This window comes from Onychostruthus taczanowskii, unplaced genomic scaffold, assembly GCF_017590055.1.
Source record: "Onychostruthus taczanowskii isolate IOZ18803 unplaced genomic scaffold, ASM1759005v1 scaffold98, whole genome shotgun sequence".
In the NCBI taxonomy this organism is placed as follows: domain Eukaryota; kingdom Metazoa; phylum Chordata; class Aves; order Passeriformes; family Passeridae; genus Onychostruthus; species Onychostruthus taczanowskii.
The window spans coordinates 1,578,763-1,602,465 of record NW_024507879.1 but is presented as its reverse complement, the minus strand read 5'-3'; the positions used below and the strand labels follow the sequence as shown (position 1 = coordinate 1,602,465).

Sequence of the window (23,703 nt, the reverse complement as noted above, 5' to 3'; positions counted from 1 at the left end):
GCATTCCCAGAGGAGCAGCTTTCTCCTGCCCTGCATTCCCAGAGAAACACCAGGCCCATCTCCAGCAGCCCTGGAGCTTCAGAGGAAAACTCCCCCCTTGTCCAGGATCCCTGCTCCAGCAGGGATGGGACTGTTGCCACCACCCTGACCCACAGGGGGCCAGGTCCTGTTCTGACTCTGGCAGTGTTGTTTTGAACTATTGCATTTGTATTTTTAATTTTCCTAGTAAAGAACTGTTATTCATATTCCCGTATTTTTCCTGAGAGCCCCTTAATTTCAAAATGATAATAATTCAGAGGAGGGGGTTTACATTTTCCATTTCAAGGGAAGCTCCTGCCTTCCTTAGCAGACATCTGTCTTTTCAAACCAAGACACAAGTGAAGGTTGTATCCCTGCTAAAATCCCAGAGTGGCCAATCCTGCCCTTCTCCATGGCTACCCAGCCAAGATTTGCTCGTTGCCACCCTCCCAGCTCAGCTGCCATCTCCCAGCCCAGATGTGCATGGGGCCAGATGTGTGTGGGAGCTGCCTGGCCCCAGAGCTGCCTGCAGCAAAGGCAGGAGCACCAAGGCTGTTGAACACTTTGTGAGCAGGTTCAGGTCCATGTAGTTGGATTCCACAACTCCCACAGACTCACTGGGAAAAAAAAAAACCTGCACGTGAAAAAAAATATTATTGTGTGGGCCTAATCTGCTGCAGGAAAAGGAATAACTGCAGCTGAGGTGTAAACTGACTTGGTGTGAGTATTTCATTTCCCAAAAAGACTAAAAAAGAACAATCAAAGCAAGACAGGATTTCTTTCTAAATATGAGAGGTTTGCCTTGTTTTGTTATTGATTTGCATTCCAATTGTGCAGAACAGGCTTTAGAATAAAAAGTACAAAATGTGTTCTGCATCATACTCACATGGCCATGCTGGGGCAAGTTGCATCACCTCGTTCAGATGTACAGGGACATACCTCAGTCACAAGTGCCCTTTTGCAGATTAGCAGAGTCCACTCCCCAAAAAGGCCCAGAACCACACAGATAGAACAAGATTTCAGGTGCCAAAGCACCTCTTTCTCCCTTTGGGGCCTAAAACAGTCTAGAAGAGCTATTCTAGGCCTCACATAGACCCAACATCTGATTTTTTTTTTCTTCTACACCCAGCCCCTCTAAATTTAATCTGTTTGTCACCAGCAACAAACTTCCATTCCAGATAACTGCCCTTACTACATAGGAAGCTTTGGTTTCTGCAGCTCTGTGGATTCTAGATTATAAAGCAAAAGTAAAATACTAAGTTTCTTGACAAAAGGGGAGAAACATTAAATGTAATAGGAGTTCACCACTTGTCTCTTTCCAACTGCTTGGTACAGTGAGCTCAGCACCACGAGGAATTCCTTTAGAAGTGACAATTATTTGCAAGTATCTTCTACCCATCCAGTAACTCCAACACAGACACAGAGCTATTGACAGATTTTGGGGTTTTTTTTTTTTTAAACTACAAAACAGTAAAAGTCTGTAGCTTCCAATTTCGAATGTGGGATTGCTAAATTTATACCCAGCAGCAGCCTTGTTAGAGATCATTACATAAAGCCACCTGCTTATCCTCCTGCACCACAGCTACTTTTGACCTAACTAGGCTCAAAGCACATTTCTTGGCCCCACTTTCTGCTGTCAGCCCACAAGGAAGCAAATACCCACAAAGAGAGGATTAAAGGGGATACAGGAATACTTGAGAAGAGAGAACAGTCAGGACAGAGATTTGCTGCTTCTCTGTACCATATTATTGTTTTGGTTTGTTCTGGGTAAACCAGGTCAGGGACATTTGGTCACACAAGGCCATGAGCTCTATCCACAAACCCCCTTCACAATCACTGAAGTGCTGCTGGGTACCCATACAGATTTAGATTTAAAGGAAGGTTTAGGTTTAAAGATTTGGGTTTTAAGAAAGCTCCCACTTGCCTGCATGTTCTTTCCACAACTCAGAAGATGCACGGGACAGAGAAGCAAAGGCTCACAACAACACAGATTTATTTACAAACAGGCAGAGCAGCATGCAACAGAAAATGAAAACGAAGGATAAACTTCCTTTGCACAAAATGGAAACAATTCTCTCAGAACATGGAAGAAGATAACAGAGGGAAAACAAAGAGGATACTTTCAGAAATATAGGTGATTTTTTTCCCCCTCTACACAGCTATTTTGGTGGCCTGTTTGATACCCTCTGTGTAGCCCTGACACAGACACTGCAGACTCTGTAGCTCCTTCTACATTGCCTCTTTCCTTCAGTATCCAAAGAATCAGTCACAGCCAGAATCCATGCAGCACTGGTTTAGCTTTATGTGACTCAGATGCGCTGATGTATTTTGACACAATCTGATATTCTGTGGAATCACATATTTTTTTCCTTTACATTCATCTATTAAACATGCCTCCTGTCCCCAGGGAATTCTTGCATTACACTTGCAACAAATGCAGCAGTGGAGGGAGCATCACTGATCACAGTCCATTAATTTATTTCACCTGCAAATTTATTGTAAAACCTGTGAAGCATTGAACAAATGTGCCCATTAGATAAGATGCAACATCAGAATCTCAATATTCTTTGAGCTAGGGCAAGAAAAAACTAAGCACACGAATCCTAAGAAATTGGTGATAAACTCAGTTGTGGTGCAGCAGCTTAACAAAGATGTTGTAAAAAGACACATTTCTGTTGATTTGGTTTGGTTTGATTTTGTTTGGATTTTTTTTGTTTTCACTCTCCATGTGCATTGGAGATGCATTGCAGGAAGTACAGAACTGAGTAGGCTGTGGCATGCCAAGACATAATGCCAGAGGGAGCAGAAACACCTAACCCAAGTTACCAAAAATCCACAATCCTGGTTGGTCAAAACCAGCTGCTCCCCCAAAAAAGCTACCTGTGTGCTGGTGTTGGCAAAGCTGTTTGTAATCACCACTCAGCAAAGCCCTGCTGCACGTGCCTGGCAGGGCTGAAATGACTTGACCTCTCATTTCTACTTCTGTCCAACATTATGCAATCTTTTTGCAACTGCAGTAATGAGGGCAGCTCCCTTCCCACTTCCATCTTCAGAAAGCATGAAAGTCACATCACACTGAGGGGCCAGCTCCTTCACTGTTTCCTGCAGGATCTTAGAAAAACTGAAAGGGAAGGGAGAGAAGAACAGAACATTTTAACAGCTGCTTTCTGATCTGAGATCTTTGTATTCACCTATAAGCAAGGAACCTCAGCCCTTGCTTTCTTTTTCTCCTATTCATTCCTATTTGCTTTTTCTCCTATTCATGAAAGATACAAACTTTTGTACACAATCAGATTTTAATTTTTATTTCTCCGTTTGACTTTTGTTCAGCCTGATGCCACACACTGCCCACATCTTCAGAGATCATGAAGGAGTTTTTCTTCTCCCAACTCAAAAGCTAATGCATCTGTTTCTAGGCCTTGCTCACAGAATACTGACCTACCTCCAAAATCTCAAGACAGCTTTCCATCTGGGAGACTCAGATACTGTAGAAATTTACCAAAACACTGGAAAATAAGCATTAGGTTCACTCAACATTCCAGAGAAAAGAGCTTCCCAGTGGTAACTGGAGCTGACTTTACAATTTTTGATCCTATGGCTAGGAAAGGGAAATAACAAAATGCAGGGAAATGTGTTAGATCCTCACCCCCTCTCAGGTTTTTAACCACCTCAGCAGAAAGCTGGTACATGCATGTTTTCACAGTGAAAAGAGGCAAGCAGCAAAGGAAAGCGGTGCCGAGGTACTCACTGCGGGTGGAGCTTGTACAGAGTCCCATCCACTCCAACAGTGATCTGCAAGCGCTCCACTCCTCGGTTCTCCCTCTTCTTCTCCACAAGAGCAGCCAGCCCTGCCCCACAGAGCCGGGCAGCTCTCCTGGACACAGCTGCACACACCTCCTTGACGACCATGCTGTCCTCACAGGTGCTGTCCAGGCCCAGCTGCCGCAGGATGCGCCGCACCTGCAGCAGCGCCAGCCGGTCACTGCGCGGGAGCACAGCAGCAGTTAGGGACAGCTCCACTGCTCACAGCTGTGGTCCAGGGGAAATGGGACCACTTCAGCTCTAACACTCTCCCGTTGCTACATTTCACAGAGAAAAGCAAGGCACAATTCTTCCCAAGAATATTTCTGGGTTTTACGTTCTCTGAACATCAGAGAAAGGGAAAACAATTTTTATCATTTGCTGTGCCCGTGTTGTGCCAAAGTAGAATGCAATGTGGAGATTGTTTACCCAGAGAGAAGATGTTTTGTTTCCTTGGCTTATCAGGGCCAAGAGTGTGTGTGTGTGTGTGTGTGTGTGTGTGTGTGTGTGTGTGTGTGTCCTGACTGTCTGGACGGTCACAGGAGAGTCATGAGATGCACTTGTGTGCATATTCAGTTTAGAAGTAAGCAACACAGTATAATAAAGTAATCAATTAGCCTTCTAATAAGATAGAGTCAGATGCATCATTCTCTCCTCTCTAACGTTCTAAGACACCTTTAATTAGATACTCTCCAGTTCTTTTAAGGCTGGTTTCTCTCTGAATTCAGATTGAAAAGCTGCTCCTGCCATGCCCTTTGCCACGTAAGGCTGCATATCCAGAAGGCACAAACAGCAGTTCTTCTAACCCCCAAAGCCATGAGGGAGCAGAGCCAGATCAGCCACATGACTGTTAATTTCCTGAGACCCTTCTTTCAAGGCTGTCCACAGCAAAAAGAGTTTCAAGTAGCCTACAGAGCATTGCAATCATGCAGAGATATGTAGGTATGCACATATTTGTGTATCACAGACTTCTTGCTTTCTTAAATAAGTGCTATTTTAAGTCCCACAAGAAACACTTAGCTTGATGGCTAAGGCATCTGAGATAACCCAGTTGTGTGGATAGGAAGTGATAATTCATATAATTACAACTATATTTAGTTTAATTAAATTAATAATTAATAATTCTGTAACTTCCCCAGTTTCTTATTTTTAAGTTTTATTCTGGAGGTGGGGGATGCACAAAGAAGAAAACTGTAAACTGTAACTGACTTAATTTACTTCTTGAAGGAAAGGGCTCCACACACTTGCAAAAGACTGTTTTCTGGGTGTCTCAGAAGAATTTAAGGATTTAAATCACACAAATTGAACAACTTTACCTCTCAATCTGAGACAGGAATTTTGTTTCAAATATGCCTCTTTTCTTGAGTGATTCTGAAATGTGTCCCCTGAAGAGCAGCCCTTGTTTGGTTAAGTCAATCAAAATTTGCCTTACTATTTCACCTAGGTACATTCCACTGGTCATTTTTTCATACCTGTTGGGTCAAAAGAGGAATAAAAATGCTCATTTAAAGAGATGGCTCTGTTTAGCATGAGTGGTGTGTACATGCCCCGTGAACTCAAAAAAAAGCAGTCCAAGCCTGCAGAGCAATAGCCATGAAACTCCATTTTTTCAGTCATCAGAAATCTGTTGCAGTGACTTCAAGTGCAATCATTAATTACAATATATTCACCTATGCCAAATGGTAACAGAAGTAGAAAAACATCCTTGCAACATTAAACAGAATATAGTGTTAAAGCCAGAGTCCACACTGAAGTGAAACTCCTCCCTGTCCCCAAATGCATTCACATCTAATCAATACTGTCTTTACCCAACACGTCTGAGTTGTATTTTGCCTTTGAAAAATCACCCTAAGAGGAGGAACAAAGCATGACCTAGACTTTGCAGGGAAATCTTAACAGCTGCACTGTTTGGTAATGCTTTAAGATGGAAACAGTGCTGTGGTAACAATGTATGTCTTGTTTTTGTTTTTTGATTTGGGGTTTTTTTTGGTTTTTTTATATCTAGGTTACTTACCAAGCCACAAAAGAAATGCAATATTAAAATTTCCTTTCTGATTATTCATTCATTAAGCACATTTTAAAAAGCAGCCAGTGTCTCTCGAAGACTGACTTCATCAGGCTCTTGGCAGCAGGACCACCACGTTTACCTCTGTTTCCCTGGGTTTAGTGAGCCTTCATCTACTTCTCTGTCATATTTTGTCCTGATGTGGTCAATGCAGCCATTGTCACCAAATGCTCCCCATTCTGTATTAATGCACATTTTTCCTTCATTCCCTTCCACTATTTCTATGTTTTTCATGTCTTCCATGTAGCAAACATTGGTGCCTGTTCCTAGAAGGAAAGAAATGACAAAACTTCAGCTGGAAAAGTGAAGCAGCACCAGAAACTTGCGGCAGATGATTGCAGTGCTCATCTTAAAGTTCTTTGTCACATCTCAAATTTCAAGGCCATTCTATTCTATGATTCTATGCTTAGACATATTTCTGGATCAAAACTTAGAGGAACCTGTTGGGGGAATCATCTAAGAAGCCCAGCAAGAATTCATTTGGATTTTTAAAAACATGCTTGTTCCATGGTCTGTGACCTACAGAAACTACACAGTAACTACGAATGTACTTGTCAAAACAAGAATTCATGCTCTGCCTGTATTCTTTTACCCTGCACACACTTGTTAGGCACCATCAGAGATTTGATCACAAGTCCAACAGGTTCAGGAACTTTCCTGCTACAGATGTTGGTAAGTTTCCTGCTGAACACCACACAAATCTGCCAAGAACCCCGAGCAACTGATAACACCATACATCAAATTCCAATAAAAGGTGCTGGTTTACAGATGCCAAAGCCCAGCCCTACACAGGTGCTGCCCTCCCACCGTGGCCAGCACTGTACCTGCAATGAGGCCAATCTCACAGTTTGGATCCTCATAACCACAAGTCATCATGGTCCCAACAGTGTCATTCACCACTGCTACAATGTCCAAGTCAAACTCCTGAAACACAAGTCACGATCAGCAGTGGAATGCCAGACTGAGGGTGCATTAAATACACCAAAAGGAGCAGAAAAAAACAGCTCACATTTCTTCTCCTGATGGCCTCTCTTAGCATATCAACAACATCTTCCCCCTCACAGTCTGTTGCCTTGAATCCTTTTGTCCATCCCACAAGTGTTCCCTGAAACAGAAGAGAAAGAAAGTCATGAGTGAAGGCAAAGAGCAGACTGTACATTGCAAGCATCAGCTTTTTCTTGCCTCCCACCCCAAGGCTTTTTTTCCCCAAATAACTTATTTACCTGGACAGGTTACTGTGGGTGTCTCGTGCAGGCTGTGCTCGTGTATCTTTGTTACTCAACTGCTGATGGCAGTGGCTCCAAGATTACTCAGCTTTTTGTCAAGGCACTGCACTCAGTGCCTTCTAAATCTCATTAGGAAAATGCTTTTGTCATAAATCATCAAACATTAATGAATATCTACTGTTAATTTTTGGGTCATTTCCTACAGGACATTTGGTATGATCCCACAACTCCAGGAACACTAATCTGTTTCTTTTCAGACAGCAACCTGGCCTGACAGAAGTTGATTTCCAGGTTACATGAAGTAATTAGCTTTACACTTCCTAAGTGGCAAGTGGCTCTGGACTGACTGTCCAAATTATAAAAAAAAAAAAAAAAAAAAAAAAAAAAAAGGACGACAACCGGGAGAAAAAGCTGATATTAAGAAACACCCTCAAGTTCTAGCAACAGTAGAAGACCAAACACACAGAGCAACATGTTATGGAACACAAACATGTCTCAGTTTGCCATCAATACTGTGGAATTTGCTTCCTAATCATTTGTCAAGACCTAAATGCTAAGCTGTGGGTTTAGAAGGCATATGAATTAATGTTTCCACAAAAGGCCAAGTCCTATTGCTATACTCTCAACAGTGAGCTGAAAATTGAGCACAACATCCACTGCCCCTCTTGGAAATCCATAAAAATAATATTTTCTTTCATAAGATCTGAAAAGATAAAAGATATTGTATCTGTCAAAAAGCCAACTCTTCCAAGCTGAGCAAGTAAGTTCAGGTCTGTCCACTGACACTCCACAAAGAGAAGTTAATGTGCTGCAGGAGTTACACAGTCAGAGCTCAGCAGCACAGCTTGGAAAACAACCTGAGCAAGCATGAGAGCCATTTGTTGTCTCTTGACATTGGAGTTAAGGCAGCCTAAGGAGGTTCCTGGGTTATTAAAAACATGCACTTCATTTTGCTGTTATGAGGGCTTAATCTTTATAGAACAAATACAAGTTCATGTCCACCACTTACCAGAGACAAGAAGTGAAAGTTCTGCCTCCCATAGCAGGTGGATAACACAGGATGATAATTTTCTTATGAAACACAACTGATTTGCAAAGTAAAGTAATACATTCTCCAGACCAAGAAGCCAACCTTGCCCAAAATGATGTCATTTACCAAGCAGATGCAGAGCTGACCGTTCTGTGCTGCAGCTCTTACCTTGTCAATGCTGGCTTGCCTGCAGGGGAAGGAGAAGGTGAAGCCCAGAGGAAGCCGAGCACCTTTAATCCCCATGTACTCCAGAAAGTCTGCTATGCACTGGACAATATGGTCAAAGAGCTGGAAGGAAAGAAGCAGCATATAAACATCACAAGTAATCCCATATAATGGGCCTTGGCTGGATCAGTTAAATATTCATTTAAGATTACCTCTTCTCCTGTGCCTTGCATGATCTCCAAAGGAATGGCAAAGATTTTGTTATACATTTGCACTGATCTTCTTCTCCCACTTTTGATTTTGACCAGCAGAACCCTGAAATTTGTGCCACCAAGGTCAAGGGCAAGGAACTTTCCTTTCTCTGAAGGAGAAGAAAGGTATTTCATTTTGGTACTTCTCCTAGCACGTTTGCCAGCCAGGACTACATACCAATGCTAGCACTCTGTTCCCTATGGCATTTATCCCATCAAGTCTGCTAGCATGGGGCTGAAGATAACAGATAACACGGCAGGAAGCACCAGTTTGACAACATAAATTCCCCTGGCATGTGCCAGATTAATTACCCTCCTCCCTCCCCCCAAAAACAGACAAGCAACGTTGCTGAGCCGCCTCCAGGCGCTCAGGAGCTGACCTCACCTGTTCCATCTGGTGTCCCACACACGTACGTGGGCAGCATCTTCACCGTGGCCTGGCCTTGCGCCTCTCTCTTCAGCCCGTACTCCAGCTCAGCCCTCATCTTGTCCCTCACCTCCCGGAGGGTTCCGGGGGGCAGCAGGAAGGGCGAGAGCGCGGCGTCGAGGCGCCGGCGCTGGGCTGCCAGCCGGCGCGCCACCGCCGTGACCATGGCGGCGCCGCGGCCGCTGCCGCTCTCCGACAGCAGGAACCGCACGTCGCACGCGGGCACCAGCCTCCTCACCACCTCGTGCAGGCGTTTGGCATACCTGGCAGGGACACAGAAGTGCTTATTTAGGCTCTCGCAGACCTTTGGGGCATGGTTTACTTCATCTCCGTCTGCAATCGGGCCTCCAAACAGTTTGGGAGAATAGCTGGAGGAGGTTTCCGGTTTGGGAAAGCACAGGTTGAAAAACAGGGAAGTAGTGGAGGGAGAAAGAAAGAAAAGAAAAAACCCACAGTGAACTGCAAGTGTCCTAGGGGCCCAGGAGTCACCTGAGAAATCAACTGCATTTCCTCCGACACCATGATTCCAGGTGTCATGTTTTGCACAGAATCACAGATTGACAAGGTTGGAAGAGACCTTAAAGATCATTGAGTCCAACCCAGCCCTAACACCTCAGCTAAACCCTGGCACCCAGTGCCACATCCAGTCTGTTTTTAAACACATCCAAGGATGGTGACTCCACCAGGCAGGCCATTCCAGTACTTTATCACCCTTTCTGTAAAATACTTTTTCCTGATATCCAACCTATATTTCCCTGGGCACAGCTTGAGTCTGTGTCCCGTGGTTCTGTCAGTGCTGCTTGGAGAAAGAGACCAATGCCACCTGACTACAACCACCTTTCAGGACTTGTAGAGAGTGATAAGATCACCTCTGAGTCTCCTTTTTTCCAGCCTGAACACCCCCAGCTCCCACCCCACTCCAAATTCTAAAGCTCCTGGGACAGCTTTGCAATACCTAAGCCAGTTCAACCTCTCCCCAAAGCTGAAGCAAAACCGGCAGTTCTCTGAAAATCCATGCACACGTGCAGATGGAGGCTCTTAGCAATTATCAAATCCTCTTTAGCTGCTCACTTGGGGTGGGTTTTGTAGAGTCCCCCATCAATCCCAACGGTGGTTCGCATCCTCAGCAGCTTTTTGTTCTCCCTGAGCCGGGTCAGGATGGCTGCCAAGGCGGCGGCGCACAGGTTGGCTGAGCGGAAGGAAACGATGGTGCAGACATGCTGAACAGCAACACAGTCCTCCTCAGAGGGAAACAGGTTCAGCTCTGTAAGGATCTCCTTTGTGTTGCTCAGGCCATCCTTGTATCTATCGCCAAAACAAAAGAATGCATCACCAGATGCAAAAACTTACAAATCAATACCTTGGCTCAAAAAGAAATGAGAGGAGACCACGACACAGCCTATCAGACTGCATCATAATTGGCTCCCATAAAGCAGTAATGTGTTTCCCACAGCATTCCCAGAAGTACCCAGGGGAGAGAATTCAAATGCTAAACTTTCTGGGGTTCAGCATTTTGTGAGACCAATCAGCTGGTCAAGAAGAGAACAGGATAAAACAGTCCAAAGAAGGAGATCACAAGAACAGATATACAGCTTTACTCAGTACAACAAAGAAAATAATTCCTGGAGTGACAGTGAGGACCAGGATCCCTCTTCAAAACACCAGAATCCCAGTTGTCCATTAGCTGATTTATAGCTGCACTACATCTCCACAGCCCCAGTATTCCCACACCAGAGAGGCTGAAAACTGCAGCAGTCATCCCACACACCCAGGCATCCAGAGAGGTTATTTAAACAACCTGCATCTGGGATGTTTACCAACACACTTGCTACTGTGGTGCTTTGCTAAAACTATCTTACACCAGCTCCTACTTACAGAAAGATCAACTTTTCTCCTAGGCAAAAGCAAAATCAAGCTGGACAGTTCAGGATTGTCACTGCTGTTCTAGTGAAAGACTAACTTTGAGAGTGGCTACTCTCAATGAGTGTATTACAAGTTCTTACTTTTCCATTGCAGACACGTGTTGCATTTCAATCTTGCCCTTAGTAAGCAGAGCAGTTGACACTTTCCCATTGAAGAGCAGACCTTCCTTTGTCATTTTTAGGAGAATGAGTCTCACAAGTTCCCCCAAATACAGGCTGCTGATCATCTTCTCAAACCTGGAATGGAGCACAGGAAGGATTCCAGGTGTTCACCAGCTCCTCTCTTTAGCCCTCCACAGCATCATACCAGAGCAACCACCTGGTTTTAAAAACACATGAGCAGCTGCAGCAGCAATCCCTTGGCCTGCAGCAGGGAGCTGTGAAAGGTACTCACCTGTGGAAGCCCAGGGCACCGGGAATATCTGCTCTGGGGTGCCCTGACCCCCAGGGGAGCACTGAGTCTGACCCTCATTCATGGAGAAAGTTTCCTAGACTTCAAGATAGACTAGAATCCACAAAAGTGTGAGATAGATTCTAGAGAGTAGTGTAGGTGTATCATTTGGTGAGAAATTTAGGTTTTGGGATTTTTAGTATGTTGTGGATAGAAGAAAGATGGGGGGCACAGGGTGCTGTCCTGGGTTTCTTCTTCATGCTTCTTCCTTCTTCTTCATGGGTTTGGGTGGCATTTTGTAATTGGGCTCTTTGGGATCAGTTATTGGGTTAAAAGGGAAAATAATCCAGGTGTCAGGTCTTAATTGGATTGTTTAGTCTTAAAAGACCTTGTACCAAGAGATTTTTTGGCCATTTTGTGCCTTCTAATAAAAAGCTGCCAAACTCACAGTAGTGAGACTGCTTTACTGGTAAGAAATAATAAACACTTGAGTCTGGACATGAACTACTGTCCCAAGTGCCTTCACTCCAGACGCAGAGAAACCAAGAACTGGGACCCCACACTCACCCTCTCCAGAAGGGAAAGAGCTGGATTACACGAACCAGCATCAAGTCTTCTCAGGTTCTCTTAAGACAATTCCTGTTCCAAGGGGGCAAACACTGGAAAAGCAGGTCAGGCAGGGAATCACTTACAATTGTTTTCCAGGGTTGAGAGATCCCAGGTCCAGCTCCCGATCGAAGTCGGTGCGGAGGTCATCCAGAGCGCCGTCGTCTCCGAAGGCCCCCCACTCGGTGTTGATGCACATCCTGCCCTCGTCGCCCTCCACCAGGTCGATGTGCCTCATCTCCTCCATGTAGCAGGCGTTGGTGCCAGTTCCTGTGGGCATTGGATAAACCACTGTTTGTTCCATGTGTGCTTTTTGTTTAAGCCCACGTGTTGGGGAATAAGTCGGTATATTGCCTTTGGAAGAAAATACAAACACATAACCCTCTGGCACAGGATGCTAATATAGGCCTCTTGCACGCGTGAAATCATCATTTCACAGTGAATGAAAAAGACCTGAAATTATTCTAAGGTTTGACTTGTTTAAAAACATTTTTTTTCTCTTTCAAATGTGCTTGTGTGCCTAATAAAATGCATCATAGTGCATGAAATGGAGAAACTGTGGAAAGCATAGCTGGTGCTAACTACCAGACGTGAGGGGAATTCAGCTTCCTCTGGACAGACACAGTAATTTTCTATACAGTCAGCAGAAAAGTTTAGTATGCTGGTCACAACTGAGCCCAGACAAAATGGGGACTGTGGTATTTGATGGCAATGTGATCAGCATAAAAACAGCTGCTTTACAGAAGGCAGTCGGGCTTGAAAATCCAACCACTGTTTTTTCCATTTTCTTTCTGCTCTTTCCTGTATTGTGAAACTCCCTCCTACTTCAGATTTGTAGCAATTCAACAAATGAGAGGGAAAAAAACCTTCATGGCGAACAGAAAAAAATTACCAATTATGAGTCCAACTTCACAGCGCTGGTCATCATATCCACAAGTCATCATGGTTCCCACTGTGTCATTGACCAGTGCCAAAACATCAACATCTATGTCCTAAGAGCATAAAAATGGGTGATTAACAGGGAGAAAAGCTCAGAAAACCTCCTCTGTGATAAAGCACCAGCACGCAGACACGCCCTGGGTTGCACCTAGAAGGGCTCATTCAGGAGCTTCCTGCTTCCCTTTACAATGCTCTTCCCACAGCTCTGTAAGGTTACAAAGATCTCTGAATTCTCAAGGGTTTTGCCAGCCTCTTTGCTTGAAGGACTTGTTTTTTCCCAATCCCACCTCATTTGCCAGAAAAGTGACACATTACTGGTGTGAATGTTGTGATACTGTGCTTATGGGCTGTGTGAAAGGACAACATCCTAGCACCTGAGCAGAGCCCACCAAGTGGGACAGAAAACACACAGAAATGCAGCTACAGCTGTGCAGCAATACCACACTCAAGTAGAAAGATATTCCATTGAGGCTGTGCAGTTTCCTCTTTGCTATGAAGTCACCAAGATAGCAAAGATGCTTTGTATTTCTTAGCTGGTGTTATCAAGAGCACCAAACATGAAAAGCAAGGCTTTCCAAAATATTAAAACATAGTGTTATTCAAAGGCTGTATGCTAGTTCAAGGGCAGATTTAATAATGTCTTACTGCTGGCCTTAAAAATTGCCATCAGTGGCTCCATCCTACAGACTGAGGGGGACAGGCAAGCCCTGGTGGAGTCAGGTGTGCCAGTTTGAGACGGCAGCTTCCCCCTCATCCCTCATCCCACAGGCCAGGCTGTGAAACACAGTGTGTGAAATCATTGAGTGTTTTATGTATCACCCTGCAGTTTCACAAGAGGTTCCCTTGGGCTGAGACAGTAGTGGGGCCATACTGGTGAGCTGACACAGCCTGGGCTACCAGCCTGCACTGATAACACTTTTGTTACCAGGGCAGTCTGAATTACAGCTGTGAGGGAGGTTCAGATCCCCCAAATGTGCAGGCATGCTGAGCACTTGCTACTGCCCATCCCTGAAGGATATCTGACAGCTCTCAAAAGAACCCACACACCAAGAGATGATTTCCCAGGAGGACATTCTCTGGCCCGGCTCCTGCAGGTCCAAGACTTGCCTGGTGTTTCTGTAGTGCCCTGCGCAGACAGCTGACCACGTCTGTGTCCTGCACTCCTCTGACCCTGAAGTGTTTTGTCCACGCAAGGAGAACCCCCTGAAAAGTAACAGTGCAGTGACCCAAAAGCACACAAACCACAAAGCCAGTCAAGACTGTGTGTGAAGAAGTCCATTATTAAAACTCAGCCAAAATAAGTCAGAGTAGAATATCTTACCTTGGGGTGCCTGTCAGCACCAACCTGTAAGTCACATCTTACCTTGGGGTGCCTGTCAGTACCAACCTGTAAGTCACATCTTACCTTGGGGTGCCTGTCAGTACCAACACAACCAAAAAGGTACAGTCATAAAGTCCCGATTCTGTAAATGTGTCTCCCTGTGCTTCGTTTAAAGCACATCTGGCTATCCTATGCTGATCACAGTCCAATAGAATTAAGCAAAAAGCATTTGCAGGACTGGAGCCCAAAGCACAGACCCCTAGAAATAAGAGAGGCTAGAATGAGAGAACACAAAATAATTGCAACCAGCCCTTCGTTTCCCCAAGAGGTGTCTCAAGCAGCTCAGCTACAGGTACTTCCTATTCAGAATCAACTGGAAAAAAAACCCCAAGCCTGAGAGTGATTTAAAAAAGAAAAATGTTTCAAGACACAGAAGTGCACATCTCTTTCCAACAGTGTTAATACAGGGGCACATGGTTGCTGTGGAATTGTGTACTGACTGAGCAACAGAATAGCTTTTGCTTAAAGATGATGCTGTCTTGAGATGAGAAAGGAATCATTGAAGGATAGTCAAGTCTAGTTAAATACTGAGAGGCATCCATGGCTTCTTCAGAGAGCTATGTAGGCATGACCCCACTTAAAAGCCACAGGGTAGCACCTGCATTCAACAGCTTCTCCAGATTCTGCAAGGAGCTCGGCTTGACAAGAGTGCTCTTACGCATCTTACCTCATCCAGCTTGGTCTGTTTGCATGGAAAAGAAAACGTAAAGCCAAGAGGCAACTTCTTCTGCTTCAGGTTTTTGGTCTCCATGAAGTCTGACAGACAGTCAGCAACGTAATCAAAGAGCTGCACAAACAAGAGAGGAGAGCTGGGCAGTGTCCTGCAGGCGGGTGCTGCAGCAGCACAGCACAGCAGCAGTGCCCTACCTCGGCTCTGTTCCCCTGGGTGACCTCCTTGGGTGTGGGGTAGAACTTGCTCTCCAGCTGGCTGCTCTGCTTCCCATCATCAAACACCTTCACCTGGTGGGCACGGAACTGGGAGCCACCCAGGTCCACAGCAAGGAAGTCGCCCTTCTCTGCAACAGGAGGGGGCAACCATCACTGGGGATGGCCACAAAGTGTGGCTCCGGTGCTGCTGCAGCCCTGGTTACTGAGAATCTGAGACTTTCTGTGCTGACTGACCCCCAAAAGAACACTGCATTTAACCTGAGGCTGTAGAGAAGACTTCCAAAATTAAATAATAGCACTGAAATCACAGATGTGTAGTTTGAATAGAAGTGTGTAATAGCACATAGTAGAAAACTTAGAGTTTAAAGTTTTAAAATTTAGTAAGATATACAAAACAAGATAGAATATATATAAAACAAGATAGAAGTTTTAAAACGGAAGTTAGTCCTTCTTCTTCACAAGTTTAAGTAGTATTATGTAATTAGATAAAAAATTCCACATTGAGGGCCACAGATAGTTAGTTATTAAGTTGAAAGTAAAAATAATTTTAGTGTCATTTCTTAATTAGACAGTTTCTCCTTAAAAAGCCTTGTAAAGAGAGAGATAGGTCTTTATTTTTTAGTTTATTAGAGTGAAGTGCTGTAGAACTCACAGTTTATAAAACTGTAACCTAAATAAGAACTAATAAACATCTGAATCTGAACAAGAAATACCGTCTCACACATTTAATCCTGACCCTGACAAAAAAAGCAAAGGCTCAACAAGGTGCCATGCTGAGGGCCCTCCCTCACCACAGCCAGAGCCTCTCCTGCCCCATCATGGCAGATCCTTATCCTATGGGCCTGGGAGCATCACTGAGAGCTGGAAACCCTCAGCAAGGCTATCAGGTCTCTCCTCTCAGCCTGCTGTGCAACAGATAATTCAACTTTTATTTGTCAGTTTGGCTTTGTTCAGCCTGCTCCTTCCACAGCAGCATACTTGCAAGCTGCAGAAGGATGAGCTTTTCAGCAAGAAAGGCCCACAGCAACTGCAAACCAACCAGGGCACGCAGGGGCTGCAAAACCATCACCTGAAACGCGGCACAAGCAGAATGTGAGATCGTTGCCTGTGTCCAGTAGAGGATGCAGGATTTGCAGACATATGTTAAGACTCAGCTCTGGTGCAGAAGTCAAATTCCAAGTGGGGCAAAGCTAATTTGCCACCCAAAGTCAACCAACGCCATCCTTTTCAAATGTCTTTTGGTGTTTCTGTGAAAGTACCATTTTGTTTCACAGACTTGCTCAGACACACCCCTCTCCAGCAGCAAAGCTCAGACGGAAGGACAGTTTGGCCTCACTGCTACAATAAAATTTGTTTATCCCTCACACAGGAAAATGCCCTTCCCAAAAGGAAAACACAGTGGTATGTGCCTGGCCTTGCACGATCTTTGTTCCACAGTCCAAACATGATTAAATCTGGTCTTGAAAGGAGAGGAAGCAGGAAATTCTACCTGTAATACCATGGTCAGCTATCAAAGGTGAGGGGGCAGATTGGGTTATTCAGTAAACTGTGACATTAGTCAGACTGTTAATCCCTAAACTATGAAGAACTGAAGATGCTCTGTATGAGTCATTTCAGTCAGCAACACTGAGGGTACCAAAATAATCTCAAGGTTAATAATAATAATAATAATAATAAATAAGTTAATAATAATAAATAATGAGGGAATAACCATATAGGTTTGAGCTGTTTAAACCTGCTGGAAGTTTTAACCAGTCTGGAAGCAAAATAACCAACAAGGATTTTTCTAGAGGGCAAAACCAGAAAAATCAATGTGATACTTAGAGTAGGCAGTGTGTCAATAAGATATAGCCCAACTTGATGCTGCAGCATGTCCTTGGCACACAGGCCAGGAGAGCAACATCCAAACCTTGGGCTTGGGGACATGGGCTCTTGCAACACTGATGACACTACATGCAATTTTCCAGGTGTCCTGGCCTCAGGGGCTCCCTGCTGTTCCAGAACAGCATCAGAGACCTGTGAGACTTCAGGACCAGTGACTGACACCAAGATTGCAAGGGTTTAAAAAGCACTTCTTTCTCTCTGACAAAGCTAGCAGCAAAGGAAGAGTGCTCCCTTCCATCCAGTCAGCTTGTGTATGATTTCACTCAGACATGCCTCATTTCAAGGAACTTGCCTTCAGAAACCTTCTTTATGCCATTAAAGCTATTATTCCTCATTTAACTGCAGGGAAGTTACCATCAGCAGGAATAAAGTCACATGGAAAGGTACAAAGCTAACATTTCAGTTTTCAGCTAGTTTATACCGAGTCCTGATCTAGGTGACACACAGAATCCTGCACAAATTAACTTGGTTAAACCTGGGAAAAAATGTCATTTTCTGTAGGCTGCACTGCCAGGAGCCAGCTGAGGAGTTTTATTTTGGATGTGCATACATCTCCAAAGAAGATGAGCTTTTAATTTCCATCTCATGTCACATCGTCCCAGAGGACACTGCTGCACTTTCTCTGTCCAAGTCTCAGCTGAAGAAGCAGAGCAGTTTCCTGGTGGACCCCACACAGAAGCAGATTTTCCCAATGGAGAAGGCAAGGAAGTGCAGAAGGGATCACTTTTTGGGGAATTAGCAAAAGCAGTGCAAAATTTGGGGATCACGGCTCTGAGGATGCCGTGCTGCTGTCACTTGGCAGTTTGAGGGGTTTCAGGGCAGCATCCTGCCCTCCCTGTCACACATCCCACAGCAGACTGCACTGCAGGCTCTGAGCTGTAGAGGCTGCCCTTGCCATGTCCAGCCACAGCTCCTGCAGCAAGGCCGGCACTGGGAACAGATGGGAGAAGCTGCTCCCGAGCACTTACTGGGTCCTTCCCTCAAACAAGCAGCTCTAGGTCAAAACCCACCTGGTGCAAGGGAAAAACCACACCGCCAGCACCGCCCCGGGCTCAGTGTACACACGAGCTTTCTCAGGGAGTAAGCAGAGCCCCTGGCTGCCCTGTGCCTCTGCTGTGCTCTCCTGGGCTGCTGGCAGCAGCTCACATCAGGGACTCTCACCTGAGCCGTCGGGCAGCGAGCGCACAAACGAGGGCAGCATCTTCACTGCTGCTGTGGGGTTGGTGTCCCTGCCCAGCCCCTTCACCATCTCGGCCTGGAAGCGAGCCGCCACGTCCAGCAGGACGTCGTCAGAGAGGCGCAGCTGGTACAGGTACCTGTCCACCTGCAAAGAGGGAAGGTGGCACTCAGAGGCATGCAGGCTCCTTGGGATGGTGGTTAGCTTCATTTTTGACCTCAGCACCGATGTTCTCATGACTGTCAGTGTAAGCAAGCTGCGGGTCATCATCAGGACATTCACACTTCTAAAAAAAACTTTGTTTTGGAAATGTTTAATGCAGCCTTGGTGAATTACTGCCCAAAGGCTGGCCATCTTCTCTGATGGCTCACTAACTTGACAATCTATGTAAGCCCATGAGATTTGCGTGAGACCCTGACAAGCTGTTTTCACACCATCCTCTCCTGCTAGAGATGTAATGAACTAGAACTGCAAAGTATGTCAATCTGGGGAGAGTTTGACCTCTCTGAGGCAAGTCCAGAAAATGCCATCAGTACCCAAGCCTGTCGGCCACAACCCAAAAACATCTATTCAGCTGCTGCTTCACTCCACAGACAATTAACTTTGTTGGCATGCCAGGCTGGAACTCAAAGCCTTTTTCTCACTCCAGCTCTGCTCTCCATTCTCTTGTGATTCTAGGATTACATCTAAAACACATTTTTGGGTGCAATCAATACCCTTTGTTAAAGGTCTGTAACTCACAGAATACATCAAAATAGAAGCCAGTTGAATATAAAAGAATTCAAAAGTATCTATGAAGCAGCTCATTCAGATAAACTGGCAGAGGAGCTAATCAGTTTTTATGAACAGCTTCATCAGGGCAAAGTGAAAGGTTTTTTCCTAAAGGACCATGTGCTGCTGGGACTGACACATACCTGCAGGGCTATAAGCAGTGTGGCTTAGAAACTACACAGATGGATACAACAAAGGATTAACACAGGGAAAAAAGATAGTCTGTCAACATCCAGAAGCTTTTCCACTGGGGAGCCAGACTTTGGTGCTGTATGAACACGATGCAGACGTAATAACTGTGTGCTCCAAATAGTGTCCACTGAAGGGTCATTGGTGTTTGCATCCCACTCCCAAGCACAGGGGACTCGGGGCCAGAGGAGAGAGGTGGGACAGCTGCCAGTGCTTTGCTACTACAGACACTCAGCTCTTCCACCATGGGCTATGCTGTTGTGGTGCTCTATCTGTTCAGAGCATTTCATCAGTCCCATTCACACAGGGAGGTCTGGAGGGTCTGAAGGACACAAACCAAGTCCCAGCAGCAATACAACAGGATTTAAAGGGCTGCATTGTTTAAGCAAAGGGCAATGCAGGTTGTAGATAAGTTGATCTCTGCCACAGTTTGGACTGGCCATCTCTTTTAATGAGGTACAAACTAATTACCTCTTCCCAGTCCCATTTTAAACTGATGGTCAGCAATGAGCCACCTGAAAGAGCCAGGATCCTAAAAGTCACTCCAGCACTTACACAAACACACACACACACAGAGAAGAGAAAGTGTTAAACTACAACATACAATTGTCCCAGAGCAGCAGCTGCCTTTGGATACAGCTGTGCCTTGAAAAGGTCATTATTCAGATTTGTCTTTGTAGCCCTTGTTTGTGCAAGTACTTGATTTCCTCCAAGGGTTTTTGGAGGCTCCACCACTGTGTAGGATCCATTATCTTAGCCTATGCACCCGTACTGATTATTTGGAGAAAATACAGTGACTGGAGACATGCAGCACTCATGCACTCTGACACAGACCCAAACAGCCTTGTGGCAGAAAGCCCTGTGGGGAAAAAACTCTCGAGAGTAATAAAAATTACCATGTCTGTTTGCAGAGAACACGCACTAGCTCCCTGCTGCCCACGGACACTGCATTTCCCACCCTGTTTACCTGCAGCCAGAGGAGCAGACAGTCCTCTCCCAGGAACTAGATAAGGCAGAGCCCAGGAAATCCTGCTGGCTCTCCAGTCTCATTTACAACCTGAGCAAGGCCCTGCTCTCATAATCATTTACTTGTAAACACAGGAATGGCCAGGCTGTGCTAAACCAAACTGGCTGTCCCCCTCCTGTAGCACAGGAACAGTGCCTTGTCTCATTTTTGGAAACAGCACTGTTTTCATGGCAGGCAGGCTCTTGGTTTTGCCACCACCAGAGTAAATAAGCCTGGGGAGGGAGAGGTGGGAAGACATTCCTTCTTTCTGATAAGGGAGGAATCAACTCTGTTGTGTACAGCCTACCCTAGGCTAGCTACAAGAGAAGTCTGAGGAGCATGTGGTTTCTTGCCTTCAGGAAGGGCTAGTCTGCACCTTGCAGAAAGACTTTGATTTTTTTAATGGGTTTGCCAGAATTCCTCTGCTACCTCGTCTCCACTGTCCTCACGCAACTGCAAGCTCAATGTTTCTCTGCAGAGCCCAAGCACTGCTCCACAAGGTCTTTCTCTTTCTTAGTAAAAATAATGAAGAAATAGTACAGTCTAGATAAGAGATCAGCTCCTCACAGAGGGGAGGGGCAGCGAGGCCTTTTTCTGATCACGTTAAATCCTAGGGATAAAAGGGCTATGACTGAGTCAGGGACATCTGATTGTTGAGCTACCAGCACCTCTCTCAGAATGCCTGTCTCCAAAACAGAATTAATGGAAGAAATCCTCCTTGGAACAAGCCACTGCATGTTTTGGGCACAGACAGGAGAACCTGGAGTTGCTCACTTTGCTGATGAGCTCAGTGATGGAAGTGGATCCATGCACCAGGACCTTGGATCTCCCACCATGCATTCACAGACAGCCCCACTTCCCACCTTTCTAGCCCCTGGCTGGAAAACCAGAGGATGGAGCCTGGCAGAAATGGCCACCTGACAGCACTCAATGAAGACACCAGGAATAGAGGACCTGCAGGGGACATGTCCACAAACCAGAGGACCTCTGACCCATGAAGCTTACAGGTCTCACATGGTCTTATGATGGACACAAGCCCAAAAACCCATTTCAGCATGGCCATGAAAGTAGATTAGGGAAGAGCAACGACTAGGCAGCTCACTCCCAGTACTGAGTACTCCCAGTACTCCCAGATCTGAGCCATCTCGAGCTTTTCCAACTGTAATTAAAGGTCACACCTATAAACATCAGTGATTAGCCAGTTCTGGATAACCAGAGAGGAGGCACATGAACTCCAACACCAGTTGGAAATCTCTCCTGAATCTCAGCAGACCCAGACCAAAGACCACAGGGGTTTTCCCTATCCCTGCTACGTGACTGACTCCTGATTCCTGCTCAGCTTGAGAAATCCCATCATTCACAATACACTTGCAAGGTGGCTCTGCAAGAGTCATCCTTTCTGTCCTCTGGGCTCTTCCACACCGTGCCAGATAGAGCTTAAGCACTTTCCCTTACTGCAGAGAATTCTCTCTATTACTGGGAGACCACTTATAACTGTGCAGAGAAAACCACTAACCAGACCTATTTTCACAGTTGCCAGGTGGTTTAAGGTCTAAGTACCTCCTACCCCATTTGGCTGAATGGTTTTAGTGGATAATGCCATTATATGGTCTGCATTACACACTGCAGACCCCTCTGTATCGGGGTAACAGTTCTTAAAATAGCAACCAGCTAACGCTGCAACTTACCTTTTTTATTTGATCCTCTTTTAGCTTTGTGAAATGGAAAGCTAGCAAGTGGACAGCAAACATTTTCTTGAAGCAGATGGGTGAGTCAGTAGTGACAGAGCTGCTGTGAATAACTCCAAAGCGACAGATCTTTATTCACGAAACTGGAGCTAGAGAAACTTCAGCAGAGGCATTTTCCCCCGTGTGGAGTAGCAGAGTTCCTGGGAAATTGAGTCCAGAAATAAATCCATCCAGTGTGATCGGGTCAGTGATTAAACTTCTGCCTCTTTGTATCACACACCCACCCCCCCACATCAACCCAAAGTCCCTCCCTCCCCAGCTACACACTTCATTGTGCCAGAGCAGGCACCTGGAGAGCTGCCAAGCTGAAGGGGAGAAAAATCGATTTTGTTACTGCCCCACTTGGGAATTGTTACCACTTCTCAAAGCAGTTGCTACGCAGCCTGCCCCGCTTCATTCCAGGGGCTGACAGGCTCCCACCACTGTGGCGTGCTGCCGGGAATCTGCAAAGTTGAACGGCTTTAGGAGACTTCTTCCCTCTGCTCAGCACTCCCACTCGTGAGACAAGCTCTTCTGCACGAATGAACTTCACTCTAGCTCTGCACAGTGCACCCTTAACTGCGGCTTTGTACCAATTAAGCTTCAGCTGTGTAAAGAGCAGAGACACACAGACCCCTGCCCCCAGCTGGAATGCCTCTTGTGCAATTCCCAGCAGAGAGGTTGTGGACTGATTCTTCTCCCTTCTCCCAAAGTTCCAGACCAGTGAAGATCCTCAGTCCTGCAAAACCAGGGGAGAGGACAGATTTACCTGGCAGGCAGCAGTGTGGGTAGCAGACAGCCCCACCAAAGGATGCCTTTTACTGGCAGCACAGAGCACCTACAGCAAGAGCAGCTTCCTTACAGCAGCAGATTTTGACACAGCCTTTAACCTCCACTCTCAAATTCGTTCTGAATACACAAGTGTTGCCAGGATTTTGTCACTGTATCAAGTGATATGGACTGTGGAAACATCATCCCAAGAAAACTCAGTGTAATGCTGACACAAAGGAGAGGAAGAAAAAAAAAAAAGGCATTCTCATGGGGTAATTAGAGGCTCACTCTCAAACTACACCTACACACCATGTGTTTCCCCCCAGTTAATGTTCAGCTGAACTGAGCACAGTTACTGCAGACAACTGTCACCCTAAATTCTGCAGAACAAGGTAAAAATTAAAAATTATTTTGCTAGATTAGAAAAACACCAGGGGGAGAAGAGGAAAGGGGGAGCAGAGTGCCAAGGAACAGTGAGGAAGCACAAAGAACTACTGAGTGGTAGGAATTGTCTAGAGATCCAGAGAAGGGCAGAGGCAGCCAGTCAGTAGAAAGGATGTCTGCTACATCAGTTCATAGCCTAGAGTGGACCCAACCATCTCATGCTATTGTAAAAAGAAAAAGAGTACAACTGGTCATGGTGGGCTGTATCTACAGGAGGATAATCCAGAGGCACACAAACCAACACTCGGCTCCGTACTCAGCACCAGCCTTGGCAAGAGGACTCTGCCCAGTGCTGTCAGCTATGGCACATCAAGGAGGCAGGGATCAGGAGGAGTTAGCTCTGCTGAACATCAGGAGCAGTCACAGGTCACATTTTTTCAGCTTCTGATCACGAGGAAAGATTGAAAGAACTGAGGGAGGGGAACTCCCTCTGCAGAGACAAATCACACAAAACCTCTGCTAGGAAAGGTTTTTCTCCTCCTGCCTCGCATCAGGGATGAGCTCTGGACACTGGTAGATCCTGCCAGCTCTATTTATTTTCCATTACTCTAGAACAAGAGTAAAGCAGACAGAGTGGCTGAGCAGTCCATAAATAGGGCTTGTTCTAAAATTAGGCCTTTGATC

At 45.5% G+C, this 23,703-nt stretch overlaps 1 protein-coding gene across 1 annotated transcript; it reads right to left on the bottom strand.

The window, feature by feature from the left end:
• Nucleotides 1-2,994: 2,994 nt before the first annotated feature.
• Nucleotides 2,995-21,888, bottom strand: LOC121348092 (hexokinase HKDC1-like). The gene is made up of 18 exons (XM_041427285.1): nt 21,826-21,888; nt 18,156-18,318; nt 15,090-15,238; nt 14,890-15,009; nt 13,949-14,044; nt 12,795-12,894; nt 11,989-12,172; nt 10,987-11,142; nt 10,055-10,288; nt 8,942-9,246; nt 8,518-8,666; nt 8,309-8,428; nt 6,894-6,989; nt 6,709-6,808; nt 5,967-6,150; nt 5,136-5,291; nt 3,767-4,000; nt 2,995-3,139 (listed from the first exon to the last, which is right to left on the bottom strand). The coding sequence occupies exons 1-18, from the start codon at nt 21,886-21,888 to the stop codon at nt 2,995-2,997; spliced, it is 2,754 nt and encodes a 917-aa protein (XP_041283219.1).
• Between the last annotated feature and the right edge of the window lie 1,815 nt (nt 21,889-23,703).

Excerpts from the sequence above, each read along its gene's own strand:
- LOC121348092 (XM_041427285.1), bottom strand. The coding sequence starts at position 21,888 with ATGTTTGCTGTCCACTTGCTAGCTTTCCATTTCACAAAGCTAAAAGAG. Across the intron at positions 18,319-21,825 it reads AAGAGGATCAAATAAAAAAG|GTGGACAGGTACCTGTACCA; the intron begins GTAAGTTGCAGC and ends CCCTCTTTGCAG. Across the intron at positions 8,667-8,941 it reads TGGGACACCAGATGGAACAG|AGAAAGGAAAGTTCCTTGCC; the intron begins GTGAGGTCAGCT and ends CTTCTCCTTCAG.